The 14,787-nt window shown below is 59.9% G+C and overlaps 3 protein-coding genes across 3 annotated transcripts in view; all 3 read right to left on the bottom strand.

Annotated features, from left to right (window-relative positions):
- Nucleotides 1–815: 815 nt before the first annotated feature.
- F751_2944 (Amino acid permease 4) lies at nt 816–4,119 on the bottom strand (the record flags this gene model as incomplete). The annotated part of the gene is made up of 11 exons (XM_011397316.1): nt 816–850; nt 1,053–1,180; nt 1,334–1,783; nt 1,926–2,010; nt 2,402–2,653; nt 2,861–3,008; nt 3,181–3,336; nt 3,445–3,517; nt 3,650–3,752; nt 3,844–3,888; nt 4,050–4,119. The coding sequence occupies 11 exons, from the start codon at nt 4,117–4,119 to the stop codon at nt 816–818; spliced, it is 1,545 nt and encodes a 514-aa protein (XP_011395618.1).
- Nucleotides 4,120–5,633: 1,514 nt separating this feature from the next.
- F751_2943 (Amino acid permease 2) lies at nt 5,634–12,299 on the bottom strand (the record flags this gene model as incomplete). The annotated part of the gene is made up of 15 exons (XM_011397315.1): nt 5,634–5,796; nt 6,053–6,505; nt 6,647–7,197; nt 7,352–7,525; nt 7,674–7,746; nt 8,932–9,128; nt 9,706–9,850; nt 10,104–10,345; nt 10,493–10,538; nt 10,642–10,726; nt 11,107–11,153; nt 11,347–11,408; nt 11,515–11,675; nt 11,811–11,958; nt 12,132–12,299. 15 exons carry the CDS (start codon nt 12,297–12,299, stop codon nt 5,634–5,636), a joined length of 2,715 nt encoding a protein of 904 aa, XP_011395617.1.
- Nucleotides 12,300–13,984: 1,685 nt separating this feature from the next.
- Nucleotides 13,985–14,787, bottom strand: part of F751_2942 (Interferon-induced guanylate-binding protein 1) — a gene marked incomplete at both ends in the record, with an annotated part of 4,019 nt that continues 3,216 nt past the window's right edge. Inside the window, one exon of the mRNA XM_011397314.1 lies at nt 13,985–14,326. Coding sequence (XP_011395616.1) covers nt 13,985–14,326 — 342 coding nt within the window. The remainder of the gene's footprint in view (nt 14,327–14,787) is intronic.

The raw sequence follows: 14,787 nt of genomic DNA, 5'->3' as shown, positions 1-14,787 counted from the left end.
GGGTTGCCAGTATTGAAGATGACCCGCCACGGCTTTGGAGCCTGTTTTATGGTTAATAATTGCCAACACATCCAAGTTGACTTCCCACCGTCTTGCCGGGTCATCATGCTCTTTCTGAGGGTGGATTACCGTAAGGGTATGCACGGCAAGCTCATCAGCCGCCATTATGCAACCGCAGTGCTCCTCATTTCCACCCTTTCACCACCAATGCTGCATCTGAGGATGCAGCATTGGTGCACGTGATGTCTGATAATACCTTGGACTCAGATGCAGGCCGCTGTAGAAGGTTCAACAAGACGAATGCGGTGCGTGGTAAGCTGACAACACAAGGCTGCATGCCGGGTCTTGGATCCATTGCGCCCCATCTACAGTTCAATTTCCCCCTCCAGCCAGGCCAGCTCCCACACATGTTCTGGACTGTGGCGCCAACCGTCCAGCTGGATCAAGGAGCAATTCGCTTGCTTTGAACTGCCCTTCCCTGATTCTTGACATCAGCAAGGTATCTCTACATCACAATCGCCAGAAAATTGGCAGCAAACGCTTCACATCGTAGGACCACACGTTCGAGCTTTGGCTTCTTGGTGGGCGCTCACCGGGTGCCAGGCACCAGGCACTGGGGGCCGTCAGGCAGCTTCATGGGCAGCTTCAAGTGTTTGGGGTCGGGGGGCCCCCAGGATCATTGCGAGATCCCCGCGCGGCCGCAGCTCTACCAAGTCCAGACGCAGCCAGGCGCAGGGGGCAGGCAGAGCGGGAGGGTGTACAGGGCCAGTGGGGGGCGTGTGCGCAAGCAGGGTTAAGTTTGATGTGAGTTGGGTTCAGTGGATTCCGCCGGTGGAACCGAAAATCTTGACTGCAGTGTTTGGGTGGGGAGGGGGCAGGATGAGCGATGGAGCCTGAGGACGAGTGCAAAGGACAGGCAAGTGTGAAGAGCGCATCACACCTGCAGCTCATGAAACAGAGCCACATTGTGCTGGGGATACATCGGCCGTAAACCAACCCCCCCCCCCCCCTCTCCCATGCCTTCCCCGACTTCCCCCCTTTCCCCCACTGACATGAGCCCCAGGAGTTGATGATGTTGCGCACGGAGGCGATGGTGGCAGCGATGGACACCAGGCCCATGAAAACCTCTATGCTGGCCAGCATGATGTTGAACCAGCCCTTGGGCTTGTACACGCGGCGCCTGGCGAAAAAGGGGGTGTTTATTTTGTGGGCGACTTGTGCAGGCGATGGTCGGGCGACGTTCGCAGGTAGGTCACGGCGCTTTACACCTCATATGAAGACCCTTGACAAGGAAAGGAAAGATACTGCCCCCACCTGGCCGCAGCCCGCTCACCAGCACTCGATGGGGAAGAAGATGGTCAGGGGGAAGAAGGCCAGCGCGCCCACCAGCCCGGCCATCTGGCCGAAGAAGGGCATGACCACGGCGATGATGGTGGTGACCACAACGTAGCAGGAGCGAATGATGACGCGCTGCCAGATGGGGAGCAGGAAGTGCTCCTCGTTGGAGGGCACGGTCTCGTTGACGAATCCGGTGCTGACGCGGTACATGGCGGCGTTCTGGGACAGGCGCTGCAGCCCCTGGGAGGCGGCCGTGGACATGGCGGAAACACGGGACAGGCGACGCAGCTGCGGCTGGCCCTCGGCGCCGGCCCCCGGGGGCTTGGCGTCCATTGGCGTGGCCTTGGCATCAGCGGTGTTGGTCTTGGCGGCCATGGAGGCGCGCTTCAGCTCCTCCACGCGGGCGGGGAGCTCGGTGTCGCCGCGGGCCTTGGCACGGCGCAGCCTGTGGAGGTGGTCGGGGAATGTCTGATGAGCGGATGCGAGAGGGGCAGCCCTAGTGTGGCATTCGAGCTTTGCAGAAACGCACACCCAAAACCAGGCGACTGCATGAGAACCACCCCCCCCCCCCATGCAGACAGGCTCACATGAAGGCCTTGACATGTGACTCCAGGGTGTCGAACATGGGGTGGGCAAAGATCTGGTAGGCGGACCACATGTGCAGCAGGACGCCTGCAGAGGGAACCGGCGATGTGAGATGACGCACAAGCCAGGGCGAACAAGAGGGATGAACAGGGACGCAGAGGTGCTTCGCAGCGGGTGGTACAAGACCGCAACAGATTCTTCATCTCGCCCACTTGGGCCGGCACAGGATCCCAAGGAGCACACCCTGTGAAACTCACAGAGGTTGGAGACAAAAATGACCCACTGAGGACCCGGGAGACCAGCAAGGATGTACCCAGGCACGTCTGCGGGGGCGGGGGGGGGTGGGGTGGGGTGGGGGGTAGGATGCAGACCAGGCCATCGTAACTCAGAACTCTGCACGGCAGGACGTCGCTGGTGCGATTTGGGGGAGCATCCCAGGCCCCCCACGCTGAACCATGCACCGTATTCCTTTGCTCACCCTCGCCCAAGCTGGCGTAGCCGCCAATGGCCACCAGGAAGTAGAAGAGGAAGGAGCCGGTGACGGAGATGGTGATGGCATTGCTCATGGTCTTGGAGGCCTTGGGCGGCTGCTTGAGGGTGTCTTGAATCTCGACCAGGATGGTGGAGAAGGAGTAGGCAAACCCAATTGCACCCAAGGAGCCCATCACGTTGAACGCCTTGTTGATGGGGCTGGCCGACAGACCACCCACAGACCCGAGGTGGTTCTTGGCTACGCAAATTTGGATGGGGAGGGAAGATGGTCACGGAGTGCAATCTAGAGACATTGTGCAAGGACAGCCCAGCAGATCTTCTCGTGTCTTGGAGCTGCTGGAGTCAGGCCGTTCTCCCCATGATGACTTGTGCTCGAGGGATACAGACATCACCCAAGCCCCCACCAACCAGATCCGTGTCGCCCATGCGGCCCCAGGGGCCTCACCGTGGATCATGCCCAGGACCAGTGCCACCGAGGCGTAGAAGAGGGAGGTGAGCACGCCGATGAAGGACACCCACCAGGCCGACTCCAGGTTGGGCACCTGGGAGGAAACGATCTGCACACCTCCAAAGATGACGGTCATGGCCCAGGTCTGCAGAAGAGGAGGGGAGGGTGAGTGGATGCGGTGAGCCAGGGTCTTAGCACTTCCATGAGTGGCCAAGGGGGCGCGCAATGTTCTGAGGCCATTCACGCAAAACTACCCTGCTGCTTCCCGGGGTCCCGACGATGCCTTCAGGCACCCCATCGTTCCAGGCCAGACGCACTGTGTCAAAGCAGTCGCCCTCGGCGATGCCCTGCCAGCCGCACGCAGTCAGGGCCAGAGTGGACATGGCCTTGCCGGCGGTAATCGTGTAGGCGATGTCGATCAGGAAGATGTTCACCAGCTGGAAAGTGGACACCACATACGCCCACTTCAGGCCCTGCAGGTTTGAGCGCGTGGGGGAAAGAGGTATATAAAGGTCCCTGGGTCCTTATGCATGGTGCCCGGCCACATCCCCACGAGGATCGGTGAGGTGGGTCCTGCTCACCAGGATGTGCTTCACGATGTCATGATAACGCCCGTTCTCCACGCCATCTACCTCGTAGCAGTCGGCGAGCAGCCTGGTGGCAAGCGTGGGCGAGGTGGGTGTGATTGCGAGAGACCCCCGAACAGGCGGGGACAGGCCGCGGGCCCGCGTGCCCCCGTCACCGTCGGACAACCCTAGGGACGCCCCGACCCACTCCGAAACGCACCATGAGGAGATGAGAGACGTGATGTAGAACGTGATGAGCAGTAGGGGACCCGCGACCCATCCCAGCCAGCCCAGGGACTGGGGGAGGGCGAGCACACCGGCACCTGCGCGACCGGGGTGGACCAGATGAGCCTCCTGGGCCTGGTGCGGTGACAACAACCGGAACGAGACATGCGAGGGGCGACGCTCACTCACCGACGATACCGCAGAAGATGTGGATGGATCCTGTGAAGAGCGTGCCTGCGCAGAGGGGTGCGCGATGGGAACGGGTAATCTCCGCTGTTTTTACGGCACGAAGTACCCGGGCCCCATGCGTCCAGCAGCACCGCACTGGCAAACAGTGTCCTGAACGACCCTATAATGTGTGTGACTTTGAGTGGGTATATCTTGTAACGCCTTACCCTTCTTTAAGTTGGGGATGCCATTGGGGTTGGCGTCCACCAAAGCGGCGGTGCGTTGGTTCTCAAACATACTGAGCCAGGCCCGTGAGCCTTTGCAAGACAATTATTCACCAGAAACCGCCGTAGAAAAGTGAAGTTCTGATATCGGGACCAGGGTTGTAGCAATTTATCGGGTCTCGGAACGCGCGGCCCCTTAAGGATAGGTTCGCTTCCCGCGGCACCTACTGCTCCGGGTGCGCGCCCCAATGCCCTAGCCAGTCCTGGCTAGGGTATGGAGAAAGTTGGACTCTACAATCAAATGTTGCGTTCCACTTGCATGATAAACACTCAGCGAGGGGCGTTTGGGAAGCTGCAAGCTGTGCAATGTTCGAAGATCTACTCGTGGTCCTGCGCAATTGGCAAATCTCCCGTGATGGTGTCTGCCAATGGAGTCAGACGGGGTTTGCCTTTCCGCGCGATACCGGAACACCGATCTTCAGTTCCCAACAGGTGTATAATTTGGTCATGAAGCTGCCCACGCCTCGGGTATTCAGACCCAAGGGTACTTCAATAGGCCCATAGCTCGTCCTTACTATGCACTGCAGCCAATCGTCGCTCAGTGCCGTCGCTCAGTGTCTCCGGACCCCCGTGGATTGTGGAACACCTCGAAATACTCCTGCGAAGATCCAGCGTACCGCATGACCATCCTAGAGAGGCAGCTAACCCTTTAGTGGTCCAGTTTCGTGCCAGGTTCCGGTTTCCCGCCGTATTCAACATGTTTCTTTAGGGTTTATCCGGGGCGCTCCCGCTGTGAAATCGTTGCAAAGACCGACGTTGTAACGATGTGAGGCCAGTCCCCTTTTTCTGATTACATCGAGCACGTATTATGGAGAGGACGCAGGCACTGGCATCACCACGTAGGCCTGTGAAGTGCTCCATGGCTGGTGTCTCGTCGGCACCAACACAAGTGGGCCCACATTGGTAGCTGTTGGGTCACCCATCAATCTTAGTGTCCGCCTGTCGATACTTGGTGGTACTCTGGTACGCACTAAGACCTCCTCTGAGTTGCTCATTTTCAAGGCAGGCAACCCAAGGGGTGTCTAAACGCAGGGGCGCCAGGGCAGAGCCTTGCCAGTCACATGGAGACCGACTGTCGCCAGACTTGGCTACAGGGAACAGGGCAAGGAAAAATGATTTCCAGGCATGAATGGTAGAATCTTGGGGAAAAACGTTGGGTTGGTGCAAGGAGGATAGAGACACCAGCGGTAGGGAATCATAGCTCCAGCTGGCAGACAGGTGCAGGTGATGCCTTCATGGGGTCCGCCGGCCACACCAAGGCCGCTCCCAAACAAGTGGAGCTGGCGCCTCCTCGTCCAAGGTTTTGTGGCCGCCATGGGTGTTTCTTGCAGGCTGCCGGGAAGTGAACGGCCTTGTGCGGCATGGGCAATGAGGGGGATAGGCAGTGCTGGTTCAACAGAGCAGTGTTGCTTGGGCAGGCATGGCTCCACAGCCGCGGGGCAGGGGGGGAGAGGGGGTGGCCCTGGGAGTGTCGTTCTTCCGGAGTTGGGGTTGGGGGGGGGTGGAACCCGTCGGGTTTCTGGGTGTTCAGTGCAGGCCGACGGTGGCGCCAAAGATCTTGAATGTGCTCCAGGAGTTGATGATGTTGCGCATGGAGGACACGGTGGACAGGATGCAGACGACAAACATGAAGGCCTCGATGGAGTACAGCAGGCCGTTGAAGAAGCCACGCGGCTTGTACACCTTGCGCCTGGGGATACAAGGGGAAGGGGGCGTCAGGGCCTGGCTCGGTGGGAGGGGTCGAGGAGACAGGCTCCCACAGCACCTTGACGCGGGCAACACTGCATTGTTGGCGGGCTCTTCCACACAGCCCGAGCACACAGGGCCCTGGATCGGCCCTGGATTCCATACCCAGCGGTCCCTCCTCGTGGCTTGGAGGCAAGCTGTTGGGAGGCCATGCCCCCTGACCACACCCCGTTCCCTCGCCACCCTTCCTCTCTACTCACCAGCACTCAATGGGGAAGAAGATGGTCAGGGGGAAGAAGGCTAGCGCTCCCACCAGCCCCGCCATGGAGCCAAAGAAGGGCATGACCACGGCGATGATGGTGGTGAAGCAGACGTAGAAGGTGCGCGTGAGGATGCGTTGCCAGATGGGGAGCAGGAAGTGCTCCTCGTTGGAGGGCACGGTCTCGTTGACAAATCCGGTGCTGACGCGGTACATGGCGGCGCTCTGGGACAGGCGCTGCAGCCCCTGGGAGGCGGCCGTGGACATGGCGGAAACACGGGACAGGCGGCGCAGCTGGGGCTCGCCGCCGGCGGGGGCGGCGCTGGGTGCCTTGGCGTCAAGGTCGGCGGCCTTGGCATCGAGGGGGGCGGTCTTGGCGGCCATGGAGGCCCGCTTCAGCTCCTCCATGCGGGCCGGGAGCTCGGTGTCGCCGTGGGCCTTGGCACGGCGCAGGCTGCAGGACCGAGGCGGGGCGGGGGTGTTGAGGGGGTGAAGGCGGGCACATGCTGGCTGGGGACAGGAGACCCCACCCACAGGCCCCATGCACGCTGCCGAGAGCAGGGGCCGTTCCCCACCCAACCCCACCGATACTCACTGGAAGGCCTTGACGTGAGACTCCAGGGTGTCGAACATGGGGTGGGCGAAGATCTGGTAGGCGGACCACATGTGCCCCAGGACGGCAAAGTTGGCGGCGAAGATGACCCACTCGGGACCGACCAGGCCCCCCAGGATGTAGGCCGGCACGGCGTCGCCCAAGCTGGCGTAGCCGCCGACGGCCACCAAGAAGTAGAAGACGACGGCGCCGGTGACGGAGATGGAGATGGCCTTGCCCATAGTCTTGGAGGCCTTGGGCGGCTGCTTGAGGGTGTCTTGAATCTCGACCAGGATGGTGGAGAAGGTGTAGGCAAACCCGATGGCGCCCAGGGAGCTCATCACGGAGAAGGCCTTGTTGACGGGGGTGGCGGGGATGCCGGCCACGGAGCCCAGCCGGTTATGCGCGTTCTTCAGGCCCAGGACCAGCGCCACCGACGCGTAGAAGAGGGAGGTCAGGGTGCCGATGGCAGACACCCACCACGCCGACTCCAGGTTGGGCACCTGGGAGGACACGATCTGCACACCTCCAAAGATGACGGTCATGGCCCACGACTGCATGGGGGTCAGGGATTTTGGGATGGTCACGGGCAGGGGATGGGGCCAGTCAGATGCTGCACCGGAGCGTGCGGCAACGTGCAGTCGACGGCAAGGCACTTCGGTCCAAGGCGGCCTGCAGTCAGCAAGACACGGTGACAGAGCCGCCGACGAGTCCTGTCAGACTTGCCTTGTCAAAGCAGGCGTCGGCGTCAATCCCCTGCCAGCCACATGCCGTGTTTGCCAGGGTGACCATGGCCTTGCCGGCAGTGATGGTGTAGGCAATGTCAATCAGCACGATGTTGAGCAGCTGGAAGGTGGAGACCCCATAGGCCCACTTCTTGCCCTGGCAGGGAATCGCAAGGAAGGGGGGATCAGTCGGTGTCCAGGACCAGGAGGACACTGCAGGAGGGAATACTCTGTCTGGGCAGCACTGTGCGAGATGTCATGAGCGGTCGGTCCCCACATCGACAGGCAAGCGGACGGTGGCTCACCATGATGTGATTGACGATGTCATGATACCGCCCGTTCTCCACGCCATCCACCTCGTAACAGTCGGCGAGCAGCCTGTTGGTTGACATTCGGGTAGGCTGGGAATGCGGTGAGTGACATATGACACCACTCCCATATCCATTGCACTGCACTCACCGATGATACCGCAGAAGATGTGTATGGCGGCCGTGAAGAGGGTGCCTGTGGCGAGGGGAGGGGACACAACCTGTGCTCCACGAGAAGCCGCAGAAGAAAGCTATCGACGTTCTGTCCCCCGGACGGCGACCTGCCGGCTACGCACACCGTGTTGAAGCGAGCAATAACGAGCACGGCAGCGGAAGTTATCCTTTTTTTAAGGTTCGGCATGCCTTCGGGGTGGGTATCCAACCATGTAGGCGACTTGAACCTATCGCAGACCATGGTTATCTCTTGCTCTCCACGACTTTATATTCGATGCTGTGTATGCCACAGGCCCGACCAAGGGAGTTCGTGATTGTTTGCAGTCGTGTGACATAGCTTCCCTGGGAGCAGCGGCTTCTCAAATCAGACATATCTTGCGGTCTTGAGTCAGCCACCTGGAGAATAGAAACCGCGATACCAGACCCAAGGGAGGACACACGAGTTTCCAGTCCAGTATCCGTATCTTTCACCCCTGCAAAAGTCTTCGACACCTAAAAATAACCGAGTACGAGGACAGTCTCTATCCGCCTCCATTCCCTTGACTGGTCGGCAGTCTGGGTGCCTGTCGGGCCGACCGACCGCCGGGGAAGAGGCATTCCGACCGACCCCTGTGCCTCGAGGATAGAGGAGTTGGTTATCGCGGAAAAGATGCGGACTGTGACTGGATATTGATTATGATACCGGTTTCTCATTTGGGGTTGTTTTTCTTCTCTGAAACGGCCTGCGGGGTGTGTGAGTTTCGGGATCTCGCCGTGGGACATCCAGGGATCTCGGGGTAGCACGATGCAATGTCCGACGCAGATCCAGGACATGAGGGACAAGGACGTACTACTGACAGGTGGAGACCGCCTGAACCCTTCTTGAATGCCATTCACAGTATATTTAGATGGAAATGTGGCTGGAATCCCATGAGAGACAATCTCTGGTTCGAAGCATGACCCTGCAGACATACTCACAATCCATTTTGAGCATGCGCAATATACCACCACCCATCCTCGTTGCATCCACAGCAGCCTGGTGGCACGATCGCTCCCCGTCGCGCCTGGTGGCACGATCGCTCCCCGTCGCGCCTGGTGGCACGATCGCTCCCCGTCGCGCACCCACAGGTATGCGCTCCCCAACGCCGCAGGCTCGTGCTCCGTCATCTTGACGTTCTTCAGGCCCAGGTTGCACCCCACCACGCCCTCCCCCCCCCCCCAACTCTTCAGCCGCAGCCGCATCGCTACTTTGTTTGTGAAGCACTCAGCTCGTATGCCCATGCGTCTCACCGAGAAGATCTATCTAAAGGGGATTCGGTAAGGCTTTTTATTTGGGCTCAGCGTGCTGTGTGTATGCACCACTTCATGCAGGTCGGTCTTGGGAATGATGCGACGTGGCAAACAGAACATGGCAGAGGGAAGAGTTGACGTCCATCGAGGAAGAAATTTTGGGTGTACTTATCAAAGAGTGCCGTTGAAGTTTAACAAGGCGTGGAAATGGTAAAGCGAGATGCTTCATCCCTTGGGTTTGGGTCGTTTTCCGGATGACCAGGCGGCGTCCTTCCGCCTGAGCTGAAGGATCTTACAGAGTGCCGGCGCCCTCGAAGATTTTGACTGCATGAGGTGGATGTGGAGGAGCCCATGAAACGCTTTGAGAAGAGGGATGCAGACTTCAGCATGCTAGAGAGGAGCCATCGATGCATGGAATCAGCATGGCTGCATGCCGACCATCGCCCCACGCATTGCAGCATGACGCTGCTTCAGCACCAATTCTATGGGTCCCTGCACGGCCACCCGGTGACACCCTGGCTGTGGAACACGGTCGCTCATGCAGCCTCCCTTGTTGCAGCTTCAAGCGCCCAAACACCCCTCTCACCCCCCCCAGCCACTCACAGGTAGACCAGGAGACAATGATGTTGCGGAAGGAGGCGATGGTGGCAGCTACGCACACCAGCGCCATGCCGAACTCGATGACGTACAGCATGTAATTGAACCACCCAGTGGGCTTGTACACGGTGCGCCTGTCGGTGGGTGGGGTGAGGAGAGAGGTGTGTGGGCGCAGCAGGGGGCCAAGAAACGTGAAAGGCAGGCATGTGATGGATTTCCAGGGCATGGCAGCATCCAATCAACATGCACAGACCTGGAAAGTGAGAATTGATCAGCACAGGGTAAGTCAACTGGTCATCCTGTCTCAACACGCGCGCGTACACACCATCCCATGCCATGACCCCCCCACACTCCCTTTGCCTGGCAACAATGGGCCAGCCCCCTCACCAGCAGCGGAAGGGGAAGAAGACGGTGAGGGGGAAGAAGGCCAGCGCGCCCACCAGTCCAGCCATGGCCCCGAAGAAGGGCATGATGGCGGCGATGAGCGTGGTCAGCACGACGTAGATGCCGCGCGTGATCAGGCGCTGCCACCAGGGCAGGACAAAGTGGTCGTCGTTGCTGGGCACCGAGGTGTCTGCGAAGCCGGTGCTGACGCGGTACATGGCCGCGTTCTGGGACAGGCGCTGCAACTTCTCGCCCGCCATGGCCGACACACGGGACAGGCGGCGGAGGGGGGTGGCGGCGGGCGGGGCGGCGGGGGCTGTGGCGTCCATGGTCTTGGTCCCAGCAGCGGAACCCTGTCTGGCCGCCAGCGACATGCGCTTGAGCTCCTCCACCTTAGCGGGGAGCTCGGCGTCCCCCTTGGCCTTGGCCTGGCGGAGCCTGGCGATGGGTGGGGACGTGGCAGGGGGGTGGAATAAGGATCTCCTGGTCAAAACTAGACAGCTTGCAAGGTCTTCACACAGCCCTGCAGCCAGGCACTCACTTGAAGGCCTTGACGTGGGACTCCAGGGTGTCAAACATGGGGTGGGCATAGATTTGGTAGGCAGACCACATGTGCAGCAGGACGCCTGTGGGGGCGGGGGGCCGGAGGGAGGGGGGGGGGTAGGTCAAAGGGCAAGGAGCGGAAGTGGAGGGTGGATGGGTGGCAGCGTTTTCGGAGAATCTGCAGAAGCTATTCTTCTGAACGACTGACCCACCCGCCCTCTCCCCTCATCCTGCAGCATGCAACAGCCCACAGGTATGCAGACTCACAGAGGTTGGCCACGAAGATAACCCATTCGGGACCCTGGAGGCCACCAAGAATGTAGGAGGGAACATCTGTGGAGTTGTGGGCAGAGGTGACAGACACTCTGTGCAAAAGAGGCCCTGGGGCTTGCTTGTGCTGCATGGTGAATGGCTGCCACAAACTGAACCCTCAGCAACCCAGCCAGACGTTCTGGAAACCTACCATTGCCAAGACTGGCGTACCCGCCAATGGCTACGACAAAGTAGAATCTGCAGGGAGGAAGGGGAGCGTCCTCGCATCCTCAGGGTCGCAAAGAGTTCACTGCTTGCATAAACACACACATCCAGACCGAGGCTGCACCAGCACGGGGCACGAGATCCTTGATTGAAGAGAAAAATTCGCCATACTCTAAGGTGGCAAGCCCAGGACAGCGATTTTCCCTCTCCACTCCCCTTGACTCACGCAAAAGAGGCAGTGACCGCGACGTTGGTGGCCTTGCTCATGGTCTTTGCTGCCTTGGGCGGCTGCACAAAGAGAGGGTGGGCAGGGCAGGGGGCTCAGAGGGTCGCTGTCTTGGGCATGACTAATGCGGCATTAGAGCCCATTGCGCATCCCCGCGCTTGGGGACACCCAGCCATAGATGCTTGCCTGGCGCAGGGTGTCCTGAATCTCCACCAGGATACTGGAAAAGGAGTAGGCAAAGCCGATGGCGCCCAGGGCATTCAGGATCTCAAAGGCCTTGTTCACATGGTTGGCAGGGATACCACCAACGGTGCCGAGGCGGTTGGAGGCTGCCAGGAGGGGAGAGGTGGAGGAGAAGTCGTAAGATCCCCGTATGCAGATTTCATATGATGCGCTGGCAGAGTCATCATGCACAAAGTGACGACCCAATCACAGCCACAGCCTTCTTCAGGCATCCCCCTCACCAGACTTCAGGCCCAGAGCAAGCGCGACGGAGGAGTAGAAGAGGGAGGTGATGACGCCAATGAAGGACACCCACCAGGCCGACTCGAGGTTGGGGACGAGGGAGGATACGATCTGGACAGCCCCAAAGATGACAGTCATGATCCAGGACTACATGAGTGTGAGGTGATTGGGAGAAGTTTGGGCAGGGGAGACAGCCCCGACAAACACCAGAGACATATATGCGCTGATATGCAGCTGGTGTCAAGGAGCTGCAATACAATGCATGCAGCAACCAGTCAGGCACAGCCGACGAGATGCCAGCACATGTGGCGCATCCTCACCGTGTTGAAGCAGTCGCCAGAGTCAATGCCCTGCCAGCCACAGGCGGTGTTTGCCAGGGTGACCATGGCCTTGGCAGCGGTGATGGTGTAAGCGATGTCGATCAGCACGATGTTGAGCATCTGGAAGACAGACACGCCGTAAGCGTACCTAATCCCCTGCACAATCATGAAGCAAAGATGCATTGAAGAATGGGTGGCAGTCCCATTGGGTAACGCCAGAATAGACAGAGACACCATCTCAGTGCAGGTCATGCAACGCATGGACGCTCATGTCTAGCCACATGTGGTGTTTCCCTGAACATAGAGAAGTTCCCTGTTTTCCCATGAAAGCACCGACAGCTCACCATGATGTGCTTGACGATGTCATGGTAACGTCCATTCTCTACACCCTCGACTTCGTAACAGTCGGCCAAGAGCCTGGTGAAGAGGAGCCAGGAGTGAGGGGAAGGAGGTTGGTCCCAGGTGGTGGTGCGTCGTTGAAACCCTTGCCCACCCCGCGGCCCCATCAATGACCTACACTGCTCCGGATTCGACAGCGGGCCTCGACACACGGGCCGAGTCCAGCCCACACTCCGAAACATAACTCACCAGCTGGAAAGTAGAGAGACAAGGTAAAAGACTATGATGAGGATGGGACCTGCAACCCAACCCAGCCATCCGAGGGAGCGGGGGAGTGCGAGTACGCCGGCACCTGCGGCAAGGCAGCGCCTCTGGATTTATAACAGCGATGCGTACCAGAATGCAATCCTGCGTATCACATGCACTGTGCTCTCACCGACGATTCCACAGAAGATGTGGATGGCGGCCGTGAAAAGGGTGCCTGTGGCGAGGGGAGGGGGCCAAAAACTCCATTACGCGAGAAGCCGAAGGACGAAGCGTTCGACATCCTGTACCGCCGACAGCACCGTCCCGGCTCGAAGCATGGTATTGGAGCGAACAAAATGGAACACGATAGCGCATGGTGTACCTTTCTTGAGGTTAGGGATGCCTTCGGGATGGGTATCGACCCCTGCGGGTGTCTTGAATCTGTCGCAGACCATGATTGTGTCTTGTCGTCAAGAACTGTTGAATCAATATTATATCTCACACAAGTGTGATGAAGGGGGTTCCGAGGATGTATGCAGCCATTTGACCTACCCCACAAGTGATATCTTCCGCTGGGCAGCGGCTCCAGCGGCTCCACAGATCCCCTAGGGCAGATCTTCGGGTCGCCGGCTTGAAAAAGAAACCACGATACGAGACCCAACGGATAGTAAGGTAGGCACATGTCCGTGAATGGTATCCTTTAGCCCCTGCATCAACATGCAAATCATTGCAAACGTATGAAGTGCTGCCAATCGCCTGTCGTTTCGTGGGTCGTGACAGCTCGGCAGCCTGCGTGCTCGTCGTCGGGCCGAGGACCGCCCCGGAGGAGGCGCTTCCACGGACCCCGGTATCTTATCGACCGAGGAGGTTATGTTCGAGAAAAAGCTGCAAAATTGGGAGATCGATCGGAGCATTCACGCCGATTCGATCGCCTCTGTAATTTGTCTCTGTTGTAAGTCCCCCACCGAGGAAGATGGCTTGAAATGTCCCCCCGATTCTTGGAGATTTTGAGACCTTGGGGTGAGGAGGTTCAAGACGGGCCAGGGACGTGGTGCTAGATACTCTACACACAGCCCGACCCCCTTCAGCCGTACATCCGACCATACAAGGGTCACGAAATGCCCGAATAAATCTGTGGTCGGCCTCAGGTTACAGGCGTGCACTGTCGTGCAGACCCGCGACACAAAGGTTGCCCCTGCACAATCGCCAATCTTCCCTGTATTCATGGCCGCCCAGGGGCATGATCCTGCCTTCTCGCACCCTCTCGATCATACGCTGCCCAGCACGTCCAGCACCGCTGCCTCGTATTCCGCCTTCTTGGCATTCTTCAGGCCCAGACTGTACACCGTGGCGCCCTCCCCCGCGTCCGTCAGCCACTGCTGCATCGCCACCTTGGTCATCTTCTTGACCTCCACCGCGCTGGGCGTACTGGGCACGGTGCGCGCGCCCGCAAAGCGTCCCGCGCCTCCTGCAGCCGGCGGCGGGGAGGGGGGGATGGGCGAGGCAAAGGCATGTGCCTGAGCCTGCGAGGCGGCCACGGCGGCTGCGGCCGAGCGCGAGCGCTCGGCGTGCAGCGCCGCCTCGGCGCCGGCCGCCTGCGCCTCCAGCTCCTGGGTTTGGAGGTTGGGGATTGAAAGGGTGGTGGAGCTCGAGCCGGGGTGGTTGATGTGTCGTGAAGGCTCAGAAGCTACTTTGCCTTGTGCTGCCACATACAGGGAGTAGGAACTGTGGGGCAGCCTCAAGAGCCAGACCTCCCCGGCATCCCGGACGCCCATTGCCCAGCAGATGCCGCCTCTTCCCATGCACGGTGAGGTAGTGACAGCCCTCTTTCCTCCACCCTCCGCACTACAAGCGCTTCTTTCCCACCCAAAAATACACACGCAAGAGCACGCACCTGCACCCTGCGCCGGAGGTCGGCCGCCTCCGTCGCCCTGGCCTGCGCCTCGGCCCGGGCCGCGCCGACGGCCGCCTCCGCCTCGCGGCGCGTGGCCTCCGCCTCGCCGCGCGCGCGCGCCAGCGCCGCCTCGGCCTCGCGCGCCGCGCCCTCCCCCGCGCCGACCCCGCCTCGCGC

The sequence above is a fragment of the Auxenochlorella protothecoides genome (assembly GCF_000733215.1).
Source record: "Auxenochlorella protothecoides strain 0710 unplaced genomic scaffold scaffold31, whole genome shotgun sequence".
Taxonomy (NCBI): Eukaryota; Viridiplantae; Chlorophyta; class Trebouxiophyceae; order Chlorellales; family Chlorellaceae; genus Auxenochlorella; species Auxenochlorella protothecoides.
Note: the sequence above shows the minus strand (reverse complement) of the source record. Positions and strands in the feature narration are given on the sequence as shown.